The sequence below is a fragment of the Cyrtonyx montezumae genome, unplaced genomic scaffold (assembly GCF_038088225.1).
Source record: "Cyrtonyx montezumae isolate F1298 unplaced genomic scaffold, pur_monq_1.0 scaffold_31, whole genome shotgun sequence".
NCBI lineage: Eukaryota > Metazoa > Chordata > Aves > Galliformes > Odontophoridae > Cyrtonyx > Cyrtonyx montezumae.
The window spans coordinates 2,568,515-2,595,252 of record NW_027072036.1 but is presented as its reverse complement, the minus strand read 5'-3'; the positions used below and the strand labels follow the sequence as shown (position 1 = coordinate 2,595,252).

At 57.8% G+C, this 26,738-nt stretch overlaps 4 protein-coding genes and 1 non-coding gene across 6 annotated transcripts; 3 read left to right on the top strand and 2 right to left on the bottom strand.

Moving 5' to 3' along the window:
* Positions 1 to 243: 243 nt before the first annotated feature.
* On the top strand, positions 244 to 2,210 carry RAB42 (RAB42, member RAS oncogene family). Its single transcript, XM_065744536.1, has 2 exons — positions 244 to 724; positions 1,188 to 2,210. The coding sequence occupies exons 1-2, from the start codon at positions 510 to 512 to the stop codon at positions 1,615 to 1,617; spliced, it is 645 nt and encodes a 214-aa protein (XP_065600608.1). The 5' UTR covers positions 244 to 509; the 3' UTR covers positions 1,618 to 2,210.
* A 187-nt stretch (positions 2,211 to 2,397) lies between these two features.
* Positions 2,398 to 7,336, bottom strand: TAF12 (TATA-box binding protein associated factor 12). Its single transcript, XM_065744537.1, has 6 exons — positions 7,255 to 7,336; positions 5,712 to 5,963; positions 4,960 to 5,037; positions 4,583 to 4,697; positions 4,333 to 4,421; positions 2,398 to 2,858 (listed from the first exon to the last, which is right to left on the bottom strand). The coding sequence occupies exons 1-6, from the start codon at positions 7,321 to 7,323 to the stop codon at positions 2,823 to 2,825; spliced, it is 639 nt and encodes a 212-aa protein (XP_065600609.1). The 5' UTR covers positions 7,324 to 7,336; the 3' UTR covers positions 2,398 to 2,822.
* Positions 7,337 to 8,473: 1,137 nt separating this feature from the next.
* LOC136053847 (U11 spliceosomal RNA) lies at positions 8,474 to 8,600 on the top strand. The gene has a single exon (XR_010622680.1). It is a non-coding gene; the product is annotated as a U11 spliceosomal RNA (small nuclear RNA).
* A 366-nt stretch (positions 8,601 to 8,966) lies between these two features.
* Positions 8,967 to 15,565, bottom strand: LOC136053650 (discoidin, CUB and LCCL domain-containing protein 1-like). The gene is made up of 15 exons (XM_065744512.1): positions 15,475 to 15,565; positions 14,270 to 14,491; positions 12,916 to 13,053; positions 12,441 to 12,492; positions 12,260 to 12,332; positions 11,948 to 12,081; positions 11,826 to 11,863; positions 11,543 to 11,737; positions 10,896 to 11,017; positions 10,653 to 10,821; positions 10,472 to 10,564; positions 10,215 to 10,305; positions 10,048 to 10,085; positions 9,725 to 9,841; positions 8,967 to 9,430 (listed from the first exon to the last, which is right to left on the bottom strand). The coding sequence occupies exons 1-15, from the start codon at positions 15,563 to 15,565 to the stop codon at positions 8,991 to 8,993; spliced, it is 2,013 nt and encodes a 670-aa protein (XP_065600584.1). The 3' UTR covers positions 8,967 to 8,990.
* A 1,382-nt stretch (positions 15,566 to 16,947) lies between these two features.
* Positions 16,948 to 25,562, top strand: GMEB1 (glucocorticoid modulatory element binding protein 1). 2 transcript variants are annotated; one of them, XM_065744745.1, is made up of 9 exons: positions 16,948 to 17,341; positions 18,286 to 18,368; positions 19,242 to 19,366; positions 20,255 to 20,358; positions 20,703 to 20,857; positions 21,659 to 21,787; positions 22,535 to 22,672; positions 23,723 to 23,845; positions 24,697 to 25,562. In XM_065744745.1, exons 1-9 carry the CDS (start codon positions 17,214 to 17,216, stop codon positions 25,401 to 25,403), a joined length of 1,692 nt encoding a protein of 563 aa, XP_065600817.1. In that variant the 5' UTR covers positions 16,948 to 17,213; the 3' UTR covers positions 25,404 to 25,562. The 2 variants fall into 2 exon arrangements, with proteins under 2 accessions (XP_065600817.1, XP_065600818.1); XM_065744746.1 differs by lacking the exon at positions 16,948 to 17,341 and adding an exon at positions 17,810 to 18,191.
* Positions 25,563 to 26,738: the final 1,176 nt, after the last annotated feature.

The window sequence follows — 26,738 nt, the reverse complement described above, 5'->3', positions numbered from 1 at the left end:
TCTGGGGAACGATTGTGAGATGTTATGAAAGACGGATTTGCACTTCCTTTGTTAATATTGAATCATAAAGAGCGACTGTTGCAGAAGACAGCTGGCTGTGGTGGCTGCATTCCTTCCCCTTGGGCCCTCTGTGGGGCGCTGGAGCACAGCAGTGGGATGCATTGGTGGTGTGTGATTGTCTGTGACACGATTCCCATGGGAAGACCCCCGGAGAACGGTGGGGGTGGGGGTGGGGAGGGTCCCAGGACCCCCTTGGTGCAGCGGAGGATCTCTGCACACATCATTTGAAGACCCGCAGCCCCACACCCCAGGGCTGCACCCCACAGTGGGGCTGGCACCACGCGCCCCACGCACGGCCCAGCGCCTACAGCCGCGCAGAGCTGAGCCCAGTGGGAGGTGATCCCCATTTCCAATCCCCACCCCATACCTCCCACCCCCAGGAACGCCTCCCGCGCCCCAGGGAGGAGCAGCAGTGCCTGTCCCGGCACGCAGCCGGGTGCGGGGGGCCCATGGAGCCGCGGTGGCACTACCAGTTCCGGGTGATCATGCTGGGGGACTCCACGGTGGGCAAATCCTCACTGCTGCGCCGTTACACCGAGGGCGTCTTCCTGGATGCGGTCAACCAGACGGTGGGGGTGGATTTCTACGTCCAGTTCGTGGAGCTGGAGCCGGGCGTGCAGGTCAAGCTGCAGTTCTGGGACACGGCAGGGCAGGAGCGCTTCAGGTGGGTCCTGCTTTGGTTGTGGGGCTGGAGGCAGCGGCAGACGGATTCCACGTGGGCTGGGATCTCAGGGACGCCCCTGGGTTGGGGCTGTGCCTCCTTTGCCAAAGGCATTGCCCTTAGGGTCCTCTTCTGAGCCCTGCACCCAACTGCAGAGGGCCCATAGGAGCCCTGCGGGGGGTGGGGGAGAGCCCGGGGTGCTCCTGCTGAGAGCAAAGCGGCTTCCCCACACCTCAGGTCCAGGGGCAGAGCGTGGCACCGGTTTCCCTTTTGTCCCATTGGGAACGAGAGCATCCTGCTGCTGCTGAGATGGGAGTGCTTCAGGGGGACATCGTGCTGGAGCAGCAATCGGTGCGGTTCTCCTTGCAGTCAGGAGCCACCTGCTGGCTCCCCCGGTGCAGGGCAGTGGGGCGGGGATGTTCCAGCTGCTGGGGACCCCCTCACCCCACCCCTGACCTCCCTCCAGGTCCATCACCCGCTCCTATTACCGCAACTCAGCGGGAGGAATGCTCCTCTTCGACCTCACCAACCGCGCATCCTTCGAGAGCGTCCGGCGGTGGCACCGGGAGGTGACGGACACGGTCCGACCTTTCCACGTGGTTTTCCTGCTGGTGGGACACAAGAGCGACCTGGTGGCAGAGCGCAAGGTGGGCAGGAGGGAGGCACAGAGGTTGGCGGCCTCGCTGGGAGCGCAGTACATCGAGACCTCGGCCAAGGACGGCAGCGACGTGGAGCGGGCGTTCCATGTGCTGAGCGCGGCCATATACCGGGCGCTGCAGAGCGGGCTGCTGGCGCCCTGCGAGGCGTGGGATGGGGTGAAGAGCAGCGTCCCACTGCCAGCACGGTGCCCCAAGGAGGAAGAGGAGGAGGAGGAGAGGAAGAAGTGTGCGTGCTGAGGATGGGGAGCGGAGGTGGAGGGCTCTGCCGGGTGTGAGGAGGCAGAAGGAGCAGCAGCGAGCGATGGCATTAAACAGCCCGTGCCCACCCTGCTGCCTGCCCGTGTTTTCCTGGGGAAGGGGAGGGGCCAGGGTCCTGTTCTTCAGTTCTCCCCCCTTACAGAGCTGTCCCGAAAGCGAGCGCAGCCCCTCCCCGGCAGGGAACTCCCTGAGCTCTGTGCCCAGCAGCACACAGCCAGGCTTTGGGCAGGACCCTGGGAACAGCAAGATGAGACAGAGGAGCTCTGTGCCCCAGGAGCTGCCTCTCCCTCCTGAGCGTGTCAGACCGGCCTCAGCTGTGCTCACTTACCGTGTGCCCCGGGCTCCCCAGCTGCACAGAGCTCTCCTGTATCAGCAGAGCAGGTTTCACCCACAGCTGCTGGCAGCCCTGGAGGCTGAGAGCCTCAGCAGTGAGCTCAGCAGCAAGCAGCATCCACAACATCCCATTTCCTGCACGGAGCTGCCTCCCTCCTCACCACATCCAACAGCACCTGCAGCTTCTCGCTGTGTGCCAGCTGGGGCAGAACAGGCACCTGGATGCAGCACTCCTTTGTGTCCCAGCTAAATAAAACACACTTCTATCCTCAGCCACCACCTCCCTCCTTCCAGCACCCGAAGGAGGTCCTGATGCAGTGAGCACAGAGTGGGCACAGCCCCCTTCTCAGAGCAGACACCTCCGAACCCCTCTGAGTCAGCTCCAATTCCAGCACAGAACGCAGCTGCCTCCTTCCCTCACACCGCTTTTAGATTAATAACTTTCTTTATTCATGAAAAACAAACGCAAGTATTTATATAAACACTGACATTACAAAGTACAGGAGCAGGGAGGGGCAGGAAGGAGGAAACAAAAAACCTCTACAGCTGCTTCTAATACTGTCCCACACAAAGATCAAATGCTCTGTCCCTCGGATAACCACTTACACAATAAACCACTTTCAAGTTACAAAGAAAAAAGTCTTTGCTTTGAGATAACGCTGCGCTTACGGGGGGAACGAGGACAGAGTGTTTTTGGCAGATCTCCTCGTAACGTCAGGTATTGCTGCACCATTCATAAAAAATAGATGCTTCTCTGTAAAGCATTAACAAAAATATCCCATGGATGGCATTGCGGAGGCTGCAGTGGGGAGGTGGATGTCTCAGAGTGCATCTCGGGCTCCTCCCAGGAGCTATTTCTTGGTGGTTTTACGAATCAGTGCCATTCTCTGTAACAAAAAAGAGAAGAACGTGGGAAGCTGAGTCTCAGATGAGGTCACTGCAGAGCAACCTGAACAGCAGCTGCACGGCATCCTGGGTTGTCTCGGGACACTGCCTGTCTTGTTTCCACACAGGTCTGTCAGCTCCATTTGAATCTCGGTGTCCCAGGTGGAGCCCGAGGAAAAGGAACATCTGCAGGGGCTGTGTGACAAAGCAGAGCAGCAGCACCAGGGGAGGGAGTAAAGCCCACCCGAGCTCTAGGAGAGCTGCAGTACCACCCACAAACTGCAACAGCTCCTGCAGGGCACCTCCTTCCCTTGCTCTGTCCTTACGCTTCGAAAGCAATTGCCCAGTTCAGTTAAAACAAAATTAAGGGGGAGAAAAAACAGCTGCCCAGCTGCAGTCACAGCTGAGATCAGACAACTGCGTGCTCTGTGCTGCAGCTCAGCAGGCCTTTAAGCTTGCTGCAGCTTCCAATGGTGGCAGGCAGTGAGCTGTGACACACAAAGACACAGCAGGTGCCCTGTGCTGCTCTCCATGTAGCTGAATGCAGCCTTGGCCTGCAGACACACGAAAAAAACAAAAGAAGCTGAGCCAAAAAGCACTGATTTGTGGGTGTGACACCACAGCCAGCCACTGTGACTTTGTACCAGGCAGCACAGGTCTGCAAATGCAGGGTGGCAGTTCTGGTTACTTGCACGTGAGCTGCATCCCAGACAGAAGTGGCCACAAGTCTTTGCCCAAGCAGTCCCTTCAGGGTATCTCGGTTACGTTCCTGCCTCCTCCAGTCCCTTCTTTAGCATCCTGGGAAGAAAACTCCAGGCCTTGCCTTGATTTCTAACCACCTGCAGGGGAAGCATCAGGCCAGGAGGGGCAAGGCAAGCACTGCTCTCAGCACTGTGCTCATCTGTGGCATTTGCAAACCTACAATCATTCTTAAAGTGTCTGCACAATCTACAGTTGTAGTGGAAATGCTAAGTCGTGGCTTGAAGCAGTGAAGGAGCACCTGGGGGGAATGCAGGGCCAACCCAGGGGAGCTCAGGTGATGCAATGCACCGGTGACCAAAAGGGGAGGAGGATCCACCCCCTCCCCAACCTCATTTAAGGGTTGGCAGTGGAGACAAGGGGATCTCATTGGAGACCCCTGCACACCTGAAGCCTTCTGAAGATAAGCAGCCACTCTTCTTTGTTTCTGTGCCCACAGCTGTGCTTGCAGCAGCCCTGGATTTTGCTCTTCTACTGTCATCTCTGTGCCTTCATCACATTACAACCAAAAATGCTCTCAGCTGCTTTTTAACCCTTCCCACCAGGTTGCCACACTCAATCCCCTCTGCACAAACCAGTGTGGGGATTCCAGAAGTTACTTCAAGTCCAAACCACTTGGGAAAGGCTACAGACTCACCACTGCCAGGAGCCCAAGAGCACCTTACCCACACTGAGCTCCTACAGTGTGACTCTCAGCGTGTCCCCAGGGCTCCTTACCTGTTTGTGAGCTTCTGTAGTGCAGGCTTTTTTGTAGGGCCTGATTTCTTCAGAACCAAAGCCCGGGATCCACATGTTCCACTGACGCTCTGGAAGAGAGAGCACATGCCAGCACACTGCTTGGAGAGGATGGGGTGAGGGGCAGACATTCCCCTTGTTCCCCAGTCCTGAGAGCAATGAACTTTCTCATGGGTTTTCACCCCCACAATGGGGTGTGTGCCCACCTCTCAGGCGAGGGCAAGCTCCTTACCAAGGTGCAACTGGACATCTTTCACTTCCAGGGTGTTGGACTTGCGATGCCGTGCGAGCTGGCAGGCGGCGGTCACCACGCTCTCAATGAAATCATCAGCAATCTGCAACAGCATCTGCCACAGAACAAAAGCAGGTCTTATCAGTATGGAAACTAAACCCTCAGAAGATGAGGTAGCACAGGTGTTTGCCACAGCTTCTCTGAAGCCTTTCTGAACACGGAGGAGCAGAGACATGGATGGCTGAAGGCTGCTATGACCATGAGAATACAGCAGGGTAATACAAACTGACCCTCCCTGCTTTGGGCAAAGGGCCACAGGACTGTGGGAAAGCCCAGATGTGCTCTGTCTGCAGCCCCTGCTGTGGGATGGTACCTACTTCCTCCACGTCTTCATCTAGCTGCTCGTTTGGATCCACCTCACGCACCAGGTCCTGCAATTTCTTCTTGGTTAAAACCTGAGTACGTGAGAGAGAAAAGAGGAACAATTCACTGCACTGCTTTAGCAAAAAAGCTAAAGGCCACAAAAGGCCTCCTCCCCCACAAAGCAGACACTCAAGACACATGTGCTGGCATGCTGCATCAGCTCAGGAAGGGCAGATAAGAAACATCAGGTGCTAAGGAGTCATTTTCAAGCACTAGTGGCTGCTCTGAACAGAAAGCAGAGCACAGCAGGCCAGGTTGACTAATTCTCCTGCACTAAACCAGCACTAAAATGCCCCTGGGTGAAGCATGGCTACTGGAAAAGAGGACAAAGAGACAGTGACAAATCTTAAAAGGCAAATGCAAGCAACTTTCCAGCAACAGATTTTGTGTTCAGGACACAAAGGAAGCATTTCCATTGCTCTAGTGCTTGTCACCTTCAGCATTTTCAAATGGAAAAAAGACACATGTGAGTGCTGGACTATTGCAGGGCAGAAGGCAACATCCTCTCAGCCCAAATGTGCCAAGAGATCAGGAATTCCACCACTGCTGAGCAGCAGTGAGATCTATCACGGGTGATCCATCAGCGTGGTAGGATAAAGAAGACAGTCAGGGCTCAGTGACACCAGGGGAAGTTCCTGGTGTTTGTTCCTGGAACAAAGCTAGCTGCACGTCTGGGCAGCTGCCCTGCAGCTGGGGATGAGGTTACCTGGTTGCTTTCAGGACTGAGCCGCCCTCCTCCGCTGGGGGTGCCGGGCATCTTCGCCACGGCGGTGCTGTTGGCCATGGAGCTCTGAGGGGGAGTGCTGGCAGGTTCGGGCTTTATGGAGGAGAAGTTGGAGAGGTTGATCAAAGTAGATGGGCCAAACTGGTTCATAATCTGCTGGGCTTTAGCTTTTAGATCATAGAGCTTGTCGAGGTCCTGCTTCTTCTTGGGGCTGTGGGGACCCAAACCGATCAACTGGAGAGAGAAACAGAAGACAGAGTTAGCAAAAAGAGCAGGAATCCAAAGGGCTTTTGGGCTTTGCCTGTGGTGCTGACAGGACCCAGGGTTTACAGATCGGGTCTCTGGACACAGAAAGGGAGGAGGAACATTTAGAAAACATTCCCTGGTATCTCGGGAATGAAGTGAGAAGCACAGCAGCTGCATGCAGTGCGCTGACTGCAGGGGCTCCCTGCTCCTCTTCCTGCTGGGTCGTGTTCAGCCTCCCAGCAGGGCCTGCCTGAACCATCTCACACACACTGCAGACAGCTTCAAGGGCGAGACCGTGCTCAGAGCTGACATTTAAGCAAAGGAAACGGCCCAGCCTGCAACGAACAGCAGGCTCAAGCCCTGCCCGTGGTCACTCCAACCTCCACAAACCCACGGGGCAGAATCCCAAGCCAGAAGACAACCATGCTCAGGCTCCCTGTGCTGGTGGTCTCTGTTTCAGCAATGCCTTGCTCCAAACCCACTCTGCAGGAATCCCCCTCCTGAAATCCAGAGCCATCTTCACGACACAGAGCTCAGCCCCAGTTCTAAGGAGCAGTGACGTGGCTTCCCATGGCAGGACACCAAAAGCCACAGTAAGGAAAGGCAACAGGCAGCACAGCCTGCAGCTCTGATCTGGGGTCACCACGTTACTGGTGCCGTCAGCCCCAAGTGATTGCACAGAGGGACCAGGAGCTGCTGTATGCAACACACTGGCATACAGACTGATGAGCAGAGCATCTCCTACCTCAGCTACAAACAGACGTTTTCCCTCCAGCAGAGCAAGCTGTTAGTTTGGATTAATTCATACAGAAAACAAAACCAGAAGTCACACTCAGACAGTGGCTGTTTTAGTGCTTCACTGCAACGCAAACCCATGCACTGCTGCACTGCAGGGCTCTCCTGGAAGGATTTACATTGGGGCAGAAGGCCCTTTATGCTCAAACCCCAGTGCCCTCAGTGCTGTTTCTGGACGAGCACCAGGAAGGTGTTTCATTGCACAGGGGCTGCCTGCAGGCTGTTTGCTCCTGTGCTTCATTTACACACCCACCAAGCAGGAATCCTCACCCGCCATGCAGGGGAGAAGGTGATGCCTTTGCAGTGCTTTGAAATCCTGCAGCAAGATGCAATTCATTGGTATTAAAGTGCTCTTGCACGCTTCTCTCTCGATCTTACCGGCACCTTTCGTGCACTGTTAAGATCACCAAAGGCAAAACACCCGGGATGAGGTCCCTGCCAGTCCTGCATGCTGGCTCAAGGCAAGCTCACGCCGTTTACTTACAGCTATCTGTGTGTCTAGATCTTTAATTACATCAGCCACTGCTGTGGGCCCAGTGAACGGAGAGGCCATTTCCCAGAGCCTTCCTGGGGTCAGCAGCCAGTGTTAACCTACTCTGTCTTCCTCCTCGTCCACATCACTCTCATTCCTACAGGAACACCAGATATGTCCCGTGTCACCCACTCCCTCGTAACACCTCAACGGGAAATGGTTTCACCACGAGCTCCTGATGCAGGGGCAGCCTGGGATGGGCTGCTCATCTCACCTAATTCTCATCTCTTTTAGTTCAAAGACATTCCCCTCCGTCCTATTGCTGCCACCCACGTTAGAAGCCTCTCTCCCTCCTGCCTGCGTCTCCTGCGCTCTCCCGGAGCCCTCTCTTCTCCAGGCAGCACATCCCCTTATGAGCACGCAGCAGAGCTGCTCCAGCCCTCAGATGACATCGGATGAGAGCGGGGCTCTGCTCCGCCCGCTGAGCGGCTCCGCACTTTCCTTCCTTGCAGCGCACGCGGCCTCAATTAACACCCAGCGATCATTAAACACCGGTGCCGCATCACAGGGCCACTCACAGCCGCAGCGAGCACCTACCCCAGAACCAAGCGAGCCTCTCGGTGCCCTCTGCAGCGTCCCTTCCCCGCGTTTCGGTCCTTACATCGCCGCACGAGGCCGCAAAGCGACTCGGGCGCACCAACGCTGCCCCCGCAGCCAACCTCAGCCTGAGCCCCGCCGGTAGCGGCTGCAGCTCGGGAGGCCGCACCACGCGCTCACCCCGCACCGCTCCCGGTCCCTTCTCCCGTACCTCCCCATGCCCCGCGGGCGGGCCCGCTCCCGCCGCCGCCGCCGCCGCTCCCTCCGCCGCGCACAGCGGATGCCGTTCCGGGGCAGCACCCGGAAGTGCTCGCGGCGCCGCCGACCGGAAGTCACAGAACGGGATCCTTCGGGGACGCCGCCGCGCGTTCGCAGAGCGGTGGAGGGGAGGGGGGGAGGCCCGGCATGCCCCGCGCGATTTGCATAGCGCTCCGAGGCCGAAGGAAAGGGGGAAAACATCGGTATTTTGAGGGAAAAAGGAGCAGAAATGGGCGAAAACGCAGTGAAGTTCAAAGGGAAAAAAGCAGAGAATAGAACGCTCCACAGCGCCGCGAGGGGAAACGCGCGGGGTTTCACCGCGACATTGAGGGGACTCCGCCGCTCTGCAGCGGCCGCAGCAGCCAAGCGCAGCTTTAAAAAGGGCTTCTGCCGTGCGTGGCACGGGGGGGCCACGGCCGCCCCCGCGGAATCGACATCAAGAGATTTCGGAAGCACAATTTTTGTGGGAGGGGCCGCCGGTAACCGCCTGTTCCGGCGCCCCGGGCGGGGTGGTGCGAAGAGCAGAGCGGCGGATGTGGTCACGTGGGGTGCGATCACGTGGGTTATGTTGGAGGGGTTAAGGGCGCGTATCCTGCGTGCGGTGCCGGTGTGGATGCACAAGTGGTCAGTGCCCCTCGGTGGGGTGGGGCTGTATGGGATGGGGTCCCCAGGGCACGGGGGGGGGGGAGCAGTCCGCACCCCGATTTCTACCCCACTCTGAGCCCTGTGTGAGCAGGCACTCACGTGGCAGCTGATGGAGAGGACTGGTTTGTATATGTACGTGTATGTATATATATATATATTTAAATAAAAGTGCAGCTTTAGTTATAAATCTTCCCTCTGTGCCCCAGGGAAGGGCTCCACCCGCGGCTGGGCAGCCCTCCTCTGCTGTCTCACCAGGCCTCGTGGTACACGTGCGAGAAGGGACAGTCTCCAAGCTGTGAGTGGGACCCCTCCGCAGAGGGCCCGTCCCCATGGGGGCTGACAGTCCGCTCCGCCCTGGGGGCTGCGCTCACCCCAGCAGAGAGCTGCAGCGGGGGGGAAACGTACCGTGCTGGAGGTGAGCCTGGGGAGCTGGCGTGGCTCGGGGCAGTGGGGAGCCCTGCGGTGTCACTGGGGTTCCAGCGAGTGCCGGCGTGCTCCGGTTCACCAAATGGTGTGGCGTATTCGGGTTCTGGAGGCAGAGGCTCTGCGTATTCGTGGTGTTTTCCCGGCACGTCGTAGTGGCTTACAACCAGAGGCAGAGTGTAGCCCTCTTCTGGGGGAGGCTTGAAGGTGGATGAGCTCAACTGGCTGCTGGGGCTCACCTGCACCACGTCCGGCTCGGCGTACTCTGCAGTGGAGGCACACGGCCCTGAGATGGGGACAGCACAGAGGGAATGGCCCCATGCCCACCCCTGGCACAGTCTAAAGTGGACCCTGAGGGACTAAAAACTGCGTGGGGAAGGGCACCCACCCTAAAGCGTCTATCTGCCCCAGCACCTGGGATCCCAGTGCCCTCTGGCCACCCTGCGATGCCCATGCACTCCCTGGTTCTCCCTTAGCAGAGGCTCAGGATCCAGGGCAGGGTCTGGATCAAGGTGGAGTGTATGGGAAGTGTATGTCTGTGCTCCTGTGTCCCTGTTACCTGGTGAGTGGGTCTGGCTGAGGTCCCCCAGCACCACAGGGAAGGATGGCAGTGTGGATCCAGGAGGTGGCAGGCTCCCCAGGGAGCATACCTGGCTCGCCTCCAGATTGGGTTGCCCTGGGCAGAAAACAGAAGCTCCCAGTTGTCACACATTGGACCCCTGCCTCCCACCACCCCTGGATGCCTGATGGGACAGGGGTGCCCCCAGACTGGGACACTTTAGGATGAGCAGGAAGGAACCTGAGCTCAGGCCTTCAACCAGCAGCATCTGACCTGAATTCGGCACCTCCCTGAGCCCCCCCATGGTGAGTGGGGGCTGTTACCTTTTGTGAGCCCACAGTTCAGCTTGGTGGCTGGCTTCCTGAAAGGAGAGAGCATAACACAGGTGAGAAGCTGTCCTGGTTCAGCCACCAGGACACAGCCAGCAGCCTAACAGAACCCCCCAGAAGCCCCATGATTTGGGGAGGGGGGTATGTGGACTGGGACCCACCTCCTCCTGCGGCAGAGGAAAGCCAGCAGCAGGAGGCTGGAGCAGAGGAGGACAAAGACACCAATGAGCAGCATCACCAGCAGTGTGGAGCCTGGGGAGGGACAGCAGCATCAGCACCTGGGTCCACTATCTCACACCTCCACATTTGGGCTTCCCTTGGGTGCTGAGAGCCCAAGCTGGCTGAGCAGAGCTGGACAACTAATGTGCCTGCCCAGAGCCACCAAAAGGACAAGGGTCAGCCCCCATGCAGCACCCACCTGCCTTCTCAGGGTCCAGGGCGATGCCAGGGATGGGTGGGCGGCTGGTGGGGATGGGGATGTGAACGGGGACCTCCTTTGGGACGCTGGGCACTGCAGGGCAGAGCGGGTGCTGTCAGAGCTGGGCCTCTGCTGGGAGCATGGGGCGCTGGAGGTCCCCAGGGGCAGGAGGGATGCTCACCATAGGGCCGTGCTGCACGGACCCGTGCCATCTGGCAGCCCAGCAGGGCCACCTTCAAGGCAGCACGCTGGTGCCAGCTCTGCGGCGTGATGCGCAGGTAGCGGGTCGTGATGGGCGGGATGAAGGCGTTGGAGACTTCCCCCAAGCTGTCCACGTTTCCTTCAAAGACCTACTGGGAAGGGCAGGGATGGCCGCAGAGCTGGGGGCAGGGGGCTGCGCCCACCCTGCTGCCCCCGTGCCCACCTTGTCCTCCTGGCCACTGCTGCCCCTGTAAGGTCTCCAGTTCTTCCCATCGCGGCTGGAGGACACCCGGTAAGACATCACATAGAAGTCATATATCTCAGCAGATCCCTTTGTGATGATCCCTGTTGGACAGGATGTGCCCTTATGTCACCCCAACCCCCCCCCCATCACCACAGCTCCTTCCTGGGCTCCCACATCCCCCGCTCTGCCCTGAGGAGCCGATAAACCCCGGCTGCATTCCTCCCTCCTCCGGCCCCCCGGTCTCACAATGTCCCCATTTTCTTGCTGCCGGCCTCTGCACAAAGCCTCCGTTGGCGGCGGGCTTGGCCGAACAAAAGGCGCTCGCTGGCACCAGATGCAAGAGCATAATATTGACTTGTTCATCCCAGAAATGGCTGCAGTGGGGAAGGAACAAAATGGGGACAGGAAAAAGCCACGAGGAAGGATGGATGCCATCTGGATCCCAGTTTGCACCAGTACAACCAGAGCAGGGGATGGCATGAGGAGCCTGAACTCTCCTGGGAGTTAAAGACTGGGGGGAGGGGGGATGCGTAGCCTTTCTGGGCAGCGTGGGGGTCCCATCTGGCAGCGACCAGGCAGGCATGGGGACAGCCACCAGCCCCATCCAGCAGCTGACATGTGCTGACCTGTGACGTTCCTGCGGGTGCCCAGGTCCAGCTCCAGCCAGGCGGTGTCAGTGCCGGGTTCAGCTGCCCAGGAGGGGCTGGGGGTGCCCAGGGCTGCCCGCTCAGCTGCCCAGCTCCGCTCCTGCCCCAGCGTGTCCACCTCCTGCCACCAGGACGAGGCGTTGAAGGCGGCCACCTCCAGGGCATCGCCGCAGGCTGCAAGGTGAGGTGGCAGCTGGGGACCCGGCCGGAGCCGCAGTCCCCTCGTGCAGCTGAAGGGATGGCTTAATGTGTGGGAAAATACCTTTGTGGAACAGGAGACGCTTCTCAGAGAGGGAACCCCTGCAAGAAGGGAAGGGGAGAAATGGTCCTGTGGGGCAAAGACCCAGCAAACCCACCTGGGGGAGTCTGACACTGGGACCCCACCTTTTGGACGGCAGCCCATTGGCGAAGGCCGACTCGTAGAGCGTGATCCCCTTCTCACGGGACACGGTGACCTGCCCACCTGTCTCGTCAGCCACCACACCGGCGTGCACAGCTGCCTTGCACAGCACTGAGGTCTGCGGGGAGCATGGGGCAGAGCAGTCAGGCCCCCCCCAGGGCTGAACCTGTCCTCCTGTCGAACCTGTCCTCCCTCCATCTCCTGGCAGCAGGATGGAGGTGACAGGTCGATAGCCACCCGCTGGGGACAGTCCCCACGGAGTGACAGCTCCCAGGAGGGTAGGGCTCTGTACATACGTCCCGGTAGCCCTGTTTCACGTTGCCCCAGATGTCCCCCTCGATGTCCTTGCAGCCAGCAGGGCAGTACACGCTGAAACGCACAGGATGGGTGGGATGGGGACAGAAGTGCTGATGGGGACAGGCAGTGATGCCGGGATGGGGACTGCTCAGACAGGCTGCTGTTGGGACAGCTGCTCACCTGACACGCTCCTGGGAGAAGTGGGTGCCTCTGACCAAGCAGGAGATCAGGTCTGCAAGGCAGAGATGCCCTAAACTGAGGGGCTGTGGGACCCCCATATAGCAGCCAGCTATCCCTGGGGAACCCACCTCCATCCCCTTCCCAACCACATCCTGCTCCAGGGGTAGCTTTTGCCCCCTGGGTCTGCAGGGACAGTGTCTCTTTGGGCACAGTACTGTCTGGAGCAGAACTTGATACTGGGGTCCCAGCTGCCCTGGGTGTGCCCAGTCTGGGAGCCTCCAGTTCAGGCTCCCATTCCCTATCACCTCTCCCACACTCACAGCCCCCAGGCAAGGAAAATGAGGGCTTGTGGGGGGCTGGAGGCAATGGGAGCCATGCTGGGGGGTGGGCACAGAGCTCCCTGCACCACTGCTATGGGCAGGGACACAGCCTTGGGGGATCAGCACACACATCGGACACCCACCCCTCCCCATACCTGGGTGCTGTGAGCTGGCATAGGACAGGAGGAGGCCCCGTCCTGAACGGTGGCTGGTGCTGTTGAACAGGATGGTGATGGTACTGGAGTTGGTGACCAGCAGAGGGGTGGCGGGGCCAGCATTCCTGCAGTAGGGCCCTGCGGGAGGGAGGGGGCCATGGGGAGGACTGGGGTCCCTGGGGGTGGGCACAGGGACCTAGATTGAGCTGCGTGCTGGGAAGGACGCTCAGGGTTGCCTCATCACTGTCTCTACAGCCACAAAATGACGCTGGGGTGACGTCATGTCTGCCAGCTGGGTCATCCCCCGCCACTTCCCAGCAAACTTCTCCTAAGAGCTTCTGAATTGCACCCAGCTGGGATGAAGCGAGCAGCCGTGTGGCCAACAGCCCTTGCTGGGGCAGTGCTTGTGGGTCAGGCACGCACGGTTCAGCTGCAGAACGGGTCTGTGTACCCTCCCCACTGCCACCCGTCCCCCTTCCACGGGAGCCATCAAAGCTGCCTCCTAAATCCCCCGGAGCAGCGACCCATTTAATCCAAATTAATTTGCAGTCTCCATCTCCCTGATTAAAACTTCAGCTTAGCGGGGAAGACGGGTTCCTTAGGGACATCCCTGAGCCTGGATGGGGACGAGAGGTGTCCCTGGTGCCTGCAACACTTCTCTTTGTCCATCCATCCCAATAAACGGAGGGCACAACAGGATGGGCTGCTGCCCCGTGTCGCTTCCATCCCTGGGTGCCCAGAGATGCTTCCAGCAGTGCTGCTGTTGTCCCAGGGATGGGGACAGTCCACAGGACCCCAGCACGTCCTCGAGGGGAGGGCAGCAGGGTCAGGCTGTGACGCTGGTTGGGCGCCAGGAGCCGGCTCTGAGTCAGCCGCTTCCCGACAACCAGCTGGGACCAATCCAGGGATGACAATGAGGGAGGGGGATGCTGGCAGGACCCTGCCTGGCCCCATCCCAATGGCACTGAAAGAGGCTGGGGGTGCCTGGAACACCTGGCAGTGTGCTGATGGGAATAGGGCTGCGTGGCTGACCCCTCTCTGCTGCCCCATCCCATCCCATCGGGGCTGTCTCATCCCACTTCTCCCCTCTGGAGACATCTCCCCTCTGGGTGCCATCAAATCCTTCTGAGACCGTTCAATCTCTCCAGGGAAATCCTGGAAACATTTGGGCAAAGTTGCTTAATCGGCGGAAGCATCTGCTCCCATCTGGGTCGCCTTGGCTATTCCCTCCCCGCCCCATCCTCCTGGGGATGAAATCAGCTAAAAAGCCGGATTTCCCCTGATCCCCTCCTTAGCAAAGGGTTTATGTAACACGATCTGCACCCCCCCGGCGCTGCCTCAGTTTCCCCCTTACCGTAAGCGGTGCCGCTCTCAGGGTCGGCCAGCAGAAGGGAGCTGTGGGCACAGTGCTCCGAGGGCTCCAGGTCGACGTCTCCAAAGGCCACGACGAGGGAGGTGCCCGGGGGGGCTCGCAGCTGCCAGCGGCACGCCGTGTGGTTGGGGTACGTGCCGGGGTAGTTCCTGGAGCTCAGCGTCCCGCTCTGCTCTGTCAGCACCGTGTGGCCGCAGCCATCCCCTAAATGATGGTGAAGGAGTGGGGTTGTTCTCTGTGCCTCAGTTTCCCCATTCTGCACTGCCCCATAGGGATACCTGCCCTCTTTCAAACTCTGCTGGGAACGGCCCCCAGGGTCGCAGCAGCCCCAGTTTCCCCCTTGCAGACATCACTGTGCTGCCCCTTTACTTTTAAGGGCCCCAAAATGGGGGCGATTTGGGGGAAATAACCCCACGGGGCTGCAGAGCACCCAGCCCACCACTGTCCCTCACATACCCACGCTGACATCCACCACAGAGGGGCTCTTCGTGGCAGAATATCCCCGAAATCCAGATACAAAAGCGTTAGAGGGGTTCTCACTGGGTCGTGTTAACCAAAGTGCTCCGTTCCTGCCCCCAGAGTCGGCAAAGCCACGTCTGGACAGGGCGGGAAAGCTCACACACCTCAAGCAAAGTCTGCTCTGTGCACCGGGGGAAAATGGCACTTTAGGAGTACAAGGATGGGAGGGGAGTAGTGCTGAGCCCCCCCATGGGCTGTGGTTTGGGGGTTCCCACCCTTCATCCTCTGGGAAACGAAACCTCAAATCCTCGGTGGTGCCAAACCCTACGGGGAGGGGAAACTCCGGGCTCCACGCAGGAAGGGATGGGACGGCAGCCAAAGCAGGGCCACCGGATGGGATGTGGGGCTGGAAGGATGGCTCTATGGACAGAGCCATCCATAGGGACACCAACGGGTCAGCTCCCACAAAGAAAACCCCAAACCCAACACGAATGGAGACACCGATGAGGACGCCAGCGGCTCACTCCCTCCCAAAAGTAAACCCCAAACCCGACTTCAAGAGAAACATCAACGGCAGATCTCAGTGGGGACACCAACGGGACCGCCCCACAAAGAAAGAAACCCCAAAGTGCAGCGGTACCGCCGGGACCCAGATCGACGCCGCTGCGGGACGACCCCGCCGGGAGCCCGTCCCGGTGCTGGTGTTGCCGCCTCCGCCCCGCACTCACCGTGCTGCCCCGCGGCCGGGCACGGCCCGAGCAGGAAGCAGCGGCGGAGCAGCAGCAGGAGCAGCGCCCGCATCCCGCCGCCAGCCCGCATCCTCCCGGCACCGCCGCCACCGCCGCGCCGCCACCGGCCGCGCAGCCCCGCCCCCTCGCGCCTATTGGCCGCCGCCCTCCAGTCCCGCTCCGCCATTGGCTGGCCTCGGCGCCACTCGGACGAAGCGGCGCGGCGGTCCGACCAGCTGGGGGCGGCCGAGAGCCCCGCTCGGCTCAGGGCGGAGCGGCCCCTTTAAGACAGGCGGCGGCCGGAAGTGCTGGCGGCCGAGGCCGCGGCGCTCACTGCGCATGCTCCCCTCTGCCCGGCCCCGCTTCCCCCACCCCTCCCCCCCTCAGCTCCCAGCCCCCGGTCTCGGCCGCTCGGGCGACGACGGTAAGGGCCGGCCCGGCGGCGACGCTACGGGAGCCGGGAGGGGCCACGCCGCGGCGGCGGCGGCGCGACGGGGCGGGGCGGGGGCGCGTGCGTCGTGCCGTACGTGCCGCCGCCGGCGCGAGGGCGGGCGCCGCGCGCCGCGGGGGGGCGGAGGGTGGGGGGGGGGGTTTGCGCCGCTGCGTCCGCCCGCGGGGGGGGTGAGGGGGGGAGGGGGGAGAGAAAGGGGGGGGTGAGGCCACGCCCCCCCCCGCGGGCGGCCACGCCCCGCTGCGTCCGCGCGTTACCCCCCCCCCCCGCCCCCCCCCCTCCCCCCCAGCCCTGACCCAAGGGGGCATCGCCGTTTGCACCGGGATCCGCCGGGCATGGGCCCGGATCGGGGCTACCTCGGCCCCTGGAGGGGGGAGGCAGCGCGGGGGGCTCGGCCACGCGTGGCCCCGACGTCCGCGGGTGGGATTGGGCTGAGCCCTGAGGTCCCCGGGTGCCCTCACGTCGTGGCACGGAGCTGCCCGGGCTGCGGGTGTGCCGCGCGTTCGTCCTCGGCTCTGCGTGCCCTCAGTGCGGGGCGGATGGGGCCGGGCTGGGGTTTGGCCCCGAGCGCCCCTGGGATCCGCAGCAGAGAGATGGATCGCTCGTGGTGCTGGGGGAACGCTGTGCCCCTCGTGGGGACGTGGGAATGGGGCGCAGTGCAGAGCGTGGGGATGTGCGATGCTGCACAGCCCGGACCCGAGCCAGGTGCGCAGGGCCGAGGCGCTCCCGCAGCAACAAAACCAGCTTTGTGCTTGCCCATGTCCATCAGAACACAGCCAGCATCTGCACCGCCCCAGCGCTGCAGGACCCCCCCAGCAGCGAGGAGCAGGGGCTGCCCCCAGCACGTCCCAGTGCATCCCAGCGCCTTGCGGGACACGCTCCCACCCGCAGGAGAAGCTCAGCCCTGGGGGTTATCCTTCCCGTGCCACAACCAGAACCTCAAATGCGGTTCGCAGGGCCGGGCTGAGCCGCTGCCGAGCTGGTGGCTGCCTGACTGCGGGGTGCTGGAGGGTGGGATGCTCCCAGCCACGGTGATGGACGGGCGGGGAGAAATCCTCGCGTGCATTGACAGGCACCTGCTGTCTCTCTGGTGGTGAATTTCAAACGCCTGCTTCCATTCTTTCGGGCTGCTTTGCCAGCCCGGAGCCGGGCTGCGTGCTGCAGTGGGACCGGGGGATGATGCTGACGGGGTTTTTCCCCCTTGGCACGCAGGCGGCGGTGCTCGGGCGGCCGCCGCGGTACAGCCCCCCCTCCTGTTTGCCCACCGCTCGAGGGCTTCATGTGAGAGATGGCGAATGCCGAAGTGAGCGTCCCGGTGGGTGATGTGGTGGTTGTACCAAGTGACGGCAACGAAGGGGAGAACCCGGAGGATACCAAAACCCAAGTGATCCTTCAGCTCCAGCCGGTGCAGCAGGGGTGAGTCAGGCAGCGGGGCGATGGTGGGGGGCTGGAGGTGGGGGGGGAGGGGGGGGGCTGCAATCTGATGCGTTTTCCAGCTCCGCACCACTACGGAGGGGAATAAACCATGTGCAACCTCGCCAGGAGTAACTCAAAAAGGGCTTTTGTGTAGGACTGCTGCGGAGCCCCCGAGGACCGAAGTCGTCCTGCAGAGATGTGGCTGCACGGTGCCATCCCTGCCTATTGCAGCTGGATGGCTTTGCCAGCGGGGAGTGGGCACGGGGGATGCCCCGGCCCCGCATCCATCCTTCCCCATCCCTTTCCCAGCCCCAGGTGGGATTTTGCAGCATTGCAGCTGGTTGTCTGTGCCCCGCTGCATTCAAATCTGCATGCACCTCGGTGCTAGTTTGTATTGATCCTCTAAAATACGACGTTGCCAGGGTGTTGGGGGGGGGATCTTGCAGCACTCTAAAGCAGCCACTACCAGGCACATCTTCCTGTAGGATGGAAATACACCAGCTCTGGTTCGGCTGTATTTGCGGAGCGGGGTTGCTGTGGGCCTGACAATGGCTCTTCCCTGCATGATCCCCCCGGGGGAAGTCACCGATGCTACAAAATGTCACGCAGGGTTGGAGGGGAAATCCTGGGCCATTGAGCTCTGCTTCCTGTTGTTGGTAACTGCTTGTGTCAGGAATCAAAGGAAAAAGGCCGAGGGAAGCGTCCTGCAGGGCTGTGTCAGTGGTGCTGGCAATGCCTCTGCCTGTGTCAGTCCCTGGGACTGTTATCGTGTCTTTGTGCCAAAAAATGACTGTGATTGAAATTGCATCAAGCACAAAATGCGCGTCCCTCGAGGAAAGAAGCGAGCCAGGTTTGTAGCCCTGTGCTGTGAATCTTAATTTTCCACGAATCTTGAATTTCCATGACTCTAACAGCTTGTTTATCGATGGATGCTCTCCCAACAGGATTTACCAGGAGGGCTCAGAGGCAAGTGCTGCCGTCGTGGCCGTGGAAACACACACCATACACAAGCTAGAGGAAGGGATCGGTGAGTTGCTGTGTGGCATGGGCACAATCCCAGCTCTGCAGGGACGAGGGGGTGTCCCCACTTTGCGGGGCTTCACGCTGCAGATGCCTTTCCCCATGCTCTTGTTGTGGATGTGGGTGCAGGGTCTGGGCATGCTCTGGAACAAGAGAGCTGTTACTGCTTGGGCTTGTAGCTGAGATCCTGGCTTTCATGCAGTGCATGGGAAGGGCTCCCAAGGGGTCCTGAGGAGCCAAGATTTCACTGTAGCTTCGGTGTGCAGACACTAGCAGCTGGGATGAGGGCTATCAGGGTAGTAGTGGGTGTCTGCACTGCACTCTGATTGCTGTTCCGTGCAGAACAGATACCAGTAGAGGTTTGGGTTGTGTGTTTTAAAGAGCTGAGGCTGGCTGCGTGTGCTCCCTGGCCTCCTGTCCTTAGGGGCTGTCACTGGGGCTTCACTGGTGTTCTGCTTCCTGAGTGGGTGGGGCTCTTCTGGCAATGTTAGCAAAATCTAACAGAACGGAGAACTTCTGATGAGTAAATAGCTGATATCTCTGCTAAAGGCTCTGAGAAATCTGTCAGATGGGTGTTTCAGATTCCAAAGTGCTCTTTTCCCATAAACCGATGGTTGCTCTCACTGACCTTCCCCTTACAGACGTACTGAATTTCCCACTTTTTCCAAACAGATGAGCTTCTGTTGTATATTAAAAAGCAGATGTCATGTGCTGTTAGAGCCCATAACAGAAGGCCAAAACAGCACTGATCCTGAGCTAGGAACAGCCCTTCTTTTGGTTACCTGAGCGTAGGTCCCTCAGCCTGTCGGCTTTCAGCTCCCAGTGTGTGGGGTTTGAGCCTCTTGGGTGGCAAGTTTCACTTATCCCTTTCCTCCCTCAGACCCCAGCACCATTGAAACCAACGAGGAAATCGAGATTGCCTATCCCATCACCTGTGGGGAGAGCAAAGCCATCCTGCTCTGGAAGAAGTTTGTTTGTCCAGGAATTAATGTCAAGTGTGTAAAGGTAATGGGGTTTTCGCAGCGGATCCCTTCTCTGCTCTCCGGGTCTGGCACTGAATCTCCACAACACTTCCTTACTTTTTGTGTTTCATCTGAGCCTTGGAGCTGAGCGACTTTACCTTTGCAGTGCAGGAGGAGAAGAAGGGGAAGAGTGGGTTAAGGGGTGAAGGTCTCGTTTACTTCATATTTCTTGGCTTCTGCTTAAAGCAGAGTTGTATTTGGCTCTCGTGGAGGGATTTGGAGCTGAAGGCAGGAATGTGCAGTGAGATCTGCCAGAGCTTTTCTTCCTTGTCTCCTTCCCTTCATGTCCTGATACTCTGCTCCCGTCAGCCCCTTGCTGAGCAGGCTGCACCAGGAAGAGGAATCTTGCTGTTACCTTTTCCCATTTGACACTGTGCTAATATAACAGCTGATGCACCGAGGCTGAGGCACAAGGCTCTGCAGTGAGAGCACTCCAGGGCTGGCCCTCGCCAGGAGCTCAGGTGCTGGAGCAGGACAGAACAGATGCCCAAGTGAATACCTGTGAATACCAAGTCTCTGCTGGTCAATTTGATTTCGTAGGGAGCTCCCATCTCTGAGATGACTGTACATTCTCACAGAAGGAGACCATTTGGTTCATGCTCTGTACTAAAGCCTGCAGGGCTGTTCCTGGCGAGGGCTGTGTGGTTTGAATGCCAATGACTGGCAGGCTGTCTTCACAAACGTATCCGTGCTGGAGTTAGAATCATTGATGTGCTTAGGGGTTCAAAGCTGGGAAGAATTTGAAAGCAGCTTCTCATTCTGGGCAGAAGTAAGGGCTTAGATGAGCTGGAGTGGCTGTGGTGACTTCCCCACAGTTTTCTGAAGCAATGCTACACCAAGTTTGCTGAGCCTTTGTTTATCTCATTGTCAGTTCAATGACCAGCTGATCAGCCCGAAGCATTTTGTTCACCTGGCTGGGAAGTCTACCCTAAAGGATTGGAAGAGGGCTATCCGTCTCGGAGGAATCATGCTGAGGTATCTGACCTGCTCACCTCTGTGTCTGGCGTTTTGTCAGCTTTGCTCCCTGGCCAGCAGCCCGCAGCACCTCAGGGGGAGAGAATCTGGTCTGCAGGGCAGGGTTCTTCATCCTGAATAGCAACGGAATTTGATGAGGGTGGGAGAGGGTGGCCCCTAGCTGGAGATGTATGTGAAGGTGGGGGTTGGCTTGTGTGTACCATCTGAAAGCTCAGCACTTCTGTGTGGAAGAATGGCACCGGGTTCCCCTTTCTCCATCTTTCCCATGGCCAAAGTGGAACACTGCCTTTCATCTCCAGGCTGAGCCTTTAGCTGAGTCTGCTTCTCTCCCACTCCCTGCACAGGAAGATGATGGACTCGGGGCAGATTGACTTCTATCAGCATGACAAGGTTTGCACCAACACGTGCCGAAGCACCAAGTTTGATCTCCTGATCAGCAGCGCCAGAGCACCGATGCCGGGGCAGCAGAGCGTGGTGCAGACCCCCACCTCAGCTGATGGTAGGGTCAACAACAAAGGCATGGCATGGGCTAATACTAACGACTCCAGGCATGCTGAGCTCAGGAGCTGTCTGTTCCTCATCACCTGGAGGTCAGCGAATAGAGTACGAAGGCTGAGGGCTTGATTTGACTGTCCTTCCAGCTACAAAGTCTCAGCTAATCGCATGCTTTGCAGCAGGAAATGATCTCTTCGCAGAGGTCAAGTGGGAAGAATACCACATTGTTCAGCTGGGCAGGTTACTTTTTTAAAAGGCTGTGGGTGGGTGGGATGGCAGAGCTGTCTGTAAGCTAAGGAAAATCTCCTGGAAAGATTGTGAGAAAACATTGCAGTGGCTGGGTATTGCCTTAGGTGTCCAAAATTTGATAAAAAAACTTAGGGTCAAGTTGGATTCATGTCCTGTGTATAAACTAGCACAGACCCAGACTGTACCATTTCCCTTATAAGAGGTTAGGGCGTGTCTGAGGTGCAGAGCACTCTGTTGCTGATGCAGAAGGAGGAAGTTGGCTGGGCTGAGAGTTGGTCCCTAACTCTCTACTCTGATCCCTTTCTCCTTTAATACCAAAGCCAAATACCAGTGTTTTTTCGGAGGGCATGTGGTCCAGAAGCCCCAGAGCCTTTCACAATTGTTCTTCCAATGAGAAACAGCATTACTTGCTTGTAGCTGATTTGTTTGAAAGAGGCCAGGCAGAACCAGCTTGACCACGAGACTGAAAAAGAGCCTGAGAAAGGCAGGGGATGAAAAACAAAGCAGGGATTCCAGGCAGGTGCTGCAGAGAGGGCTGACCTTGCCTGTCTGGCAGGGAGCATCACCCAGATCGCACTGTCGGAGGAAAGCATGGAGGAGGGGATCGAGTGGAACTCTGCTCTGACAGCTGCTGTCACCATGGCCACAGAGGAGGGCATGAAAAAGGACACAGATGAGATCTCAGGTAAGCTCTGGCCGCTCCTTGAGTGTTTTCTGTCCTTCTGCTCACATGTGGAAGATGAAAATCCTCAATAAGGAGGGTTGAGGTAGTGCCGGATCTGTCCCCTCCCCCCCCACCTTGGCCATCCCAGAATTTCCCAGGGTCCTTGCCTAACAGGGCTCCCTACCACTTGCAGGCAGCGTGGGACTCGAGGCCGAGGCTGATCCCTCAGATCAGTTGCTGCCAGTTACAGTGAGGACTGTGGGTTTTTTGTTCATTTAAAGGATGTAAACATCTGCCACCCTGGAGCAAGACCGAAGCCATCACCGAGCAGTGTCTTGTTAGTACCCTGCTGGCCCTCTTGGCTGTGTTTCTCTGGCTTCAGCACTTTCCTTTCCCTCTCAGGATCAGTGCAGAAGCTGAGGAGGAATTTCCTCATAGATTTCAAGCTCTGCATCTTGGGAAAGATGAATAGAAGCAGTGAAACGTTGCTTTGGAGGTCGTGGTGCTGCTTGAAAACTTGTTAGTGAATTGCATCCTGGATCTATTTTTGTTTCTTTTGGGTGTTGTTTTTTTTTGTGTGCTTTTCTTCTCTTGCTTTTTTTTTTTTACTTTGCATCTGATATCCACCCCAAATGGCCAAATTAAAAGTCATTTTGCAAAGTTATTCTTGCCAGAAAGCTTACTGCACATGGCATAGCTTTAAGACAGTCCTGTGGGGGAAATGCCAAATGTTTGTATGTGTCGACTTCTTCCTTCTCTCTCTGCCAGAGGACACGCTGATGTTCTGGAAGGGAATAGCTGATGTGGGGTTGATGGAAGAAGTCGTGTGCAACATCCAGAAGGAGATAGAAGAAGTGCTGAGAGGCGTCCAGCAGAGGCTGGGGCAGTCTCCCTTCCAGATGACAGGTAGGTGATGAGCCAGAGCCTCCATCATGGGGAAGGATGCTCGAAAGGGAGCAGCAGGCAAGCAAGTGAGAAGAGTCCAGCCATGGCATTTAGAGGCGTTGGGTTGGGATGGTGAGTTCCCTCCTGCTGGCTGAGCAGTGTGAGCTGAGCCTGAGTGTGGTCTCAGCCTGCCCAGCCAGGAGGTGCACTCATTTGCCCCAGTGTGATGCAGAAGGACTCGATGTGTCCTGCTCCTGCAGTGCACTGACTGGCAGCTTGAGGAGTCCACTGTCCTTACCTCCAGGTGCTGGTTAAAGCTTGCCTAGATGTGCTGCTTGGACTGGAGTTACCCAAACACTTTTCTCCATGACAGTGTGAACTTAAGCAGATCTTGCCATCTCACTTCTCGTTCTGTCCTCACCTGAGCCAAAAAACCTTGTTTTGGGGCTGAACCAGAGAAGGGAACTGATCCAGGTTAAAAATAGCTTCCCTCCCCTTTTGAGGCTTATTTCTGACTTGGATCCCTTCCCTAATCCAATTCAGCTCGTGACCCTGTTAGCACAGGGTCGACAGCACTGCTTGTTGATGCTGTAGAACACTCATGCAACCTCAAACTTCAGTTTACCCAGGATATTTTTTTCTTCCCACATGACTTTGGGCTGGTGGATCTTTGTGTCTGGTAGGTGGCAGCTCTTGGAAGCCGTGAGTGATTGAAGTCAGTGGATTATAATAGAAACTTTGCACAGCTTTTGGTGGAGCTGGCACATTAATGACACTGTCAGCTGCACGGGGTGATGGTTTGTAGGTGGAGATCTGGTTTGTATCTGTGTGATTGCAAATTATGCTTTCAGTTGCAGCAATTTCGAGCTGCTTGGGTGACACATCTCTGTTTCATTTTCTTTATCATGTGAACGAACTTATTTAGTCCTTGGATGTCAGAAGGATGAGGGAGATGGGTCTGCCCTTGTCAGCCTGCACGTGTGATTTGATCACAGCACCTTTTGAGTTCCTGGCTGAAGCCTTTGGCCCCCTGTGGGACTAGGCACTCATCCCCCTGCACTTTCCTTGCAGATGCTGCAGTCTTGAACAACGTTGCTCACACATTTGGCCTGATGGACACAGTCAAGAAGGTTCTGGACAACAGGAAAAACCAGACAGAGCAAGGAGAAGAACAGTTTCTTTACACGCTCGCAGGTAGAGTCTGCCCTGGCTTCTTATCCTCTTGCCTCTTTTGGGAACCAGTGTGACTTTCCCTCAACATAACACCCAACGAACTGTATTTGGGTTCTTCAATCCATGTAGCCCTCAAACAAATGTGCCACAACCCCCTTCCATCTGCCTAGCAGAGAGCAGGTGCTCAGGGTGTTCAGTAGCCCAGAGTAGGGGCTGTGCCCTTTGCTGCAGTGTGATCTGATTCAGTTGCCATTAGCAAATAGATGCTGCTGCTAGCTGCGAGCTGTGCTGCAGTCATCTGGGCCGTTGGCAGTGTAGTGCTGCACCCAACCAAATAAAACTGTCTGCGTGGTGCTGAGCTGTCTGCTTGTCTCAACGTGGAGCTATCTGGTGTCTCACATGGCTTTCCCTGATCTGAATCCAATAACCTGACCTGGATTCCCCAGGGCTGCTTGGTGGATGTGTCTCCATCCTCTCTGTGCGTCCTGTAGGGACTGCTCTTATCTGGGGTGTCCTAGTCCCCTACTGCCCTGGATAAATGAGATTAGTGTGCTGCTATTGGCTTCCACTGTTGACACAGATGAGGGTTGAGGAGGATGTCTGAGCTGACCCAGGCAGCTGTGCTCCTTGTCCCAGGCGCAGGGCTTGGCTCTTGGGATGTCCAAGATGGGGACCCAGCCATGCTCTGTCACCAGAGGGGACGTCCATTCCTTGTGGGTGTGTTTCCTCTGGGGACTAGGAATGCCCATCCTTTTGGCAGTAGATGTAGCTGACTGGTGTGGAGCAGCCTCTGCTCCTCTGTGGGGTGGGCTGGCTGTTGGTGGAGCTCTCAGAGCCCGCTGCTCCTACCCCACACACTGTTCTCTTTGCAGACCTGGAGCGGCAGCTGGAAGAGCAGAAGAAACTCGCCAAGGACCAGAAGGCCAAGTCCCAAACCATCCAGAACGTGGTGCTGATGCCCGTCAGTGCTCCCAAGCCCCCCAAACGACCCCGCCTGCAGCGCCCGGCCTCTGCCACCGTCCTCAGCCCCTCGACCCCCATCCAGCAGCCTCAGTTCACCGTCATCTCGCCCATCGCCATCGCTCCCGTCGGCCAGCAGTTCTCAGTGGGCAACATCCCCGTGGCGACCATCAGCCAAGGCTCCAGCCCGGTGACTGTCCACACTTTGCCTTCTGGCTCTCAGCTCTTCAGATACGCCACCGTGGTGTCCTCCTCCAAGACCAGCTCCTCCGACACCGTCACCCTCCACCCGTCCTCCAGCCTGGCGCTGCTGAGCTCCGCTGCCATGCAGGATGGCGGTGCCTTGGCCAACGTGGCAGCCGTGGTCAACCCTGTGGAACTGGTGGCCATGGAGTCCGGCCTCACCTCCACCATCCAGGCCGTGGAGGGCACCTCGGACGACGGGCAGACCATCATTGAGATCGACCCAGCACCCGACCCCGAGGCGGACGTGGACGAGTCGGAGGGCAAAGCAGTGATCCTGGAGACGGAGCTGAGGACTGAGGAGAAAGTGGTGGGAGATGTGGAGGACCACCAGCACCACGTGCACAACGTGGAGATCGTGGTTTTGGAGGACTAGGGCTGGTGGGAAAGGCGAGCATCAGCTCGGGAAAGAGTTGGGAATCTGTTTTATTTTGGGCTTTTTTGTTCAGCATCCTTTCCAGCCGCCCCATTTGTTTCCATGGATATTTTCATTGTACTGTATATATATTATATATATATATATATATATAATTTTTTTTTAAACAAAAAGCTGGAGAAACGTGTGAGACCTGGAAAAGGCTCCACCTCCGTGGAGCACTGAACAATACTGCCTGTTTGTAGGGTCGAGAAGAGACTGTATCTCTGCTGAAAACCCCACTGGGATGGACCGGACCGGGCTCCTGGTGCTGGGGGCATGGTGCTTCTGCCCTGGGCCTGCTGCAGCCCGGATGGTTTCATGTCAGAGAGACAATACCCAGTGACTGAGTGCTGGTGGCACTGTGGGAAGGGATGGAACAGGTACCTCATTTATATTTTTATTTTTGCCCAGGGAAGGGAATTCTTTCGGACTCTTCACTGTCACCTCAGCTGGGATTATTTTTTTTTAATTATTATTATTATTATTATTATTATTATTTTTGCCTCGGGGAAGAAGACAGGAAACCTGACTTTGCTGTCTGCATTTTCCTCCACACACGTTGTTTTTATATCTATTTTTTGTATTTGTTTGCTCTCCCTTCCCATGCCCACATTCACCAGCTGCAAAGCCCCGGAGCCTCTCTGGGGCTGCACCCTTTTCCCCCCGCAGCACTTCTCCCCCCGTCCCTCTCCCTGCCTGGCTGAGCTCGGTGCTGCAGACGCTGCTTGGAGACTTCTTCTGATCTCTTCACTTGCTTAAAGGCGAAAAGAACAACTCAAGCTTGAAACCACAGCCTCCCCACGGTGGGGTGTGCAAAGCATGTCGCACTGTCGCTTTCCAGGAGCGCCGGCCCCCGGATCGGATCGGGGCGATCCCGTTTACACTGCGTGCTGGAGCTGCTCCGTGCTTGTCGCTATCCGTTTGGTGGTTTTATTTTTGTATTATTATTATTATTATTATTTTCTTCTTCCTATAATCTCTCTGCAGGATTAGGAGTGGTGCATCGCTGGGACAGCGAGTGCCCCTCTGTGGTCCCTCCCTCCTTCCTCCTCTTCCCATAAGAAGGCGAAAGGGAGAGCTGGGGGGGTTGTGGGGGAGGGGGGGGAGAGCTGCTTGGCTGGAAATGTGAATGAAGCAAAACAACAGCGAAGGAAACACACCAGGGGAGGGCGGGTGGGAGGGGGGAGGAAGATGTGTTTGGCTATTTTTTTGCATTAAAAGGAAAAATGGATCTGGGCTCGGGTGGTTTGTTGGTAGGCAGGTGCAGGGCTCATGATGCTTTTAACGGAGCTG

Excerpts from the sequence above, each read along its gene's own strand:
- RAB42 (XM_065744536.1), top strand. The coding sequence starts at position 510 with ATGGAGCCGCGGTGGCACTACCAGTTCCGGGTGATCATGCTGGGGGAC. Across the intron at positions 725-1,187 it reads GCAGGGCAGGAGCGCTTCAG|GTCCATCACCCGCTCCTATT; the intron begins GTGGGTCCTGCT and ends ACCTCCCTCCAG.
- TAF12 (XM_065744537.1), bottom strand. The coding sequence starts at position 7,323 with ATGGCCTCTCCGTTCACTGGGCCCACAGCAGTGGCTGATGTAATTAAA. Across the intron at positions 4,698-4,959 it reads TAGATGAAGACGTGGAGGAA|ATGCTGTTGCAGATTGCTGA; the intron begins GTAGGTACCATC and ends GTTCTGTGGCAG. Across the intron at positions 2,859-4,332 it reads CTACAGAAGCTCACAAACAG|AGAATGGCACTGATTCGTAA; the intron begins GTAAGGAGCCCT and ends TTTTTGTTACAG.
- LOC136053650 (XM_065744512.1), bottom strand. The coding sequence starts at position 15,565 with ATGCGGGCTGGCGGCGGGATGCGGGCGCTGCTCCTGCTGCTGCTCCGC. Across the intron at positions 13,054-14,269 it reads TGAGAGCGGCACCGCTTACG|GGCCCTACTGCAGGAATGCT; the intron begins GTAAGGGGGAAA and ends TCCCTCCCGCAG. Across the intron at positions 10,822-10,895 it reads GCAGTGGCCAGGAGGACAAG|GTCTTTGAAGGAAACGTGGA; the intron begins GTGGGCACGGGG and ends CCTTCCCAGTAG.
- GMEB1 (XM_065744745.1), top strand. The coding sequence starts at position 17,214 with ATGGCGAATGCCGAAGTGAGCGTCCCGGTGGGTGATGTGGTGGTTGTA. Across the intron at positions 18,369-19,241 it reads CAAGCTAGAGGAAGGGATCG|ACCCCAGCACCATTGAAACC; the intron begins GTGAGTTGCTGT and ends TTCCTCCCTCAG. Across the intron at positions 19,367-20,254 it reads TTAATGTCAAGTGTGTAAAG|TTCAATGACCAGCTGATCAG; the intron begins GTAATGGGGTTT and ends TCTCATTGTCAG.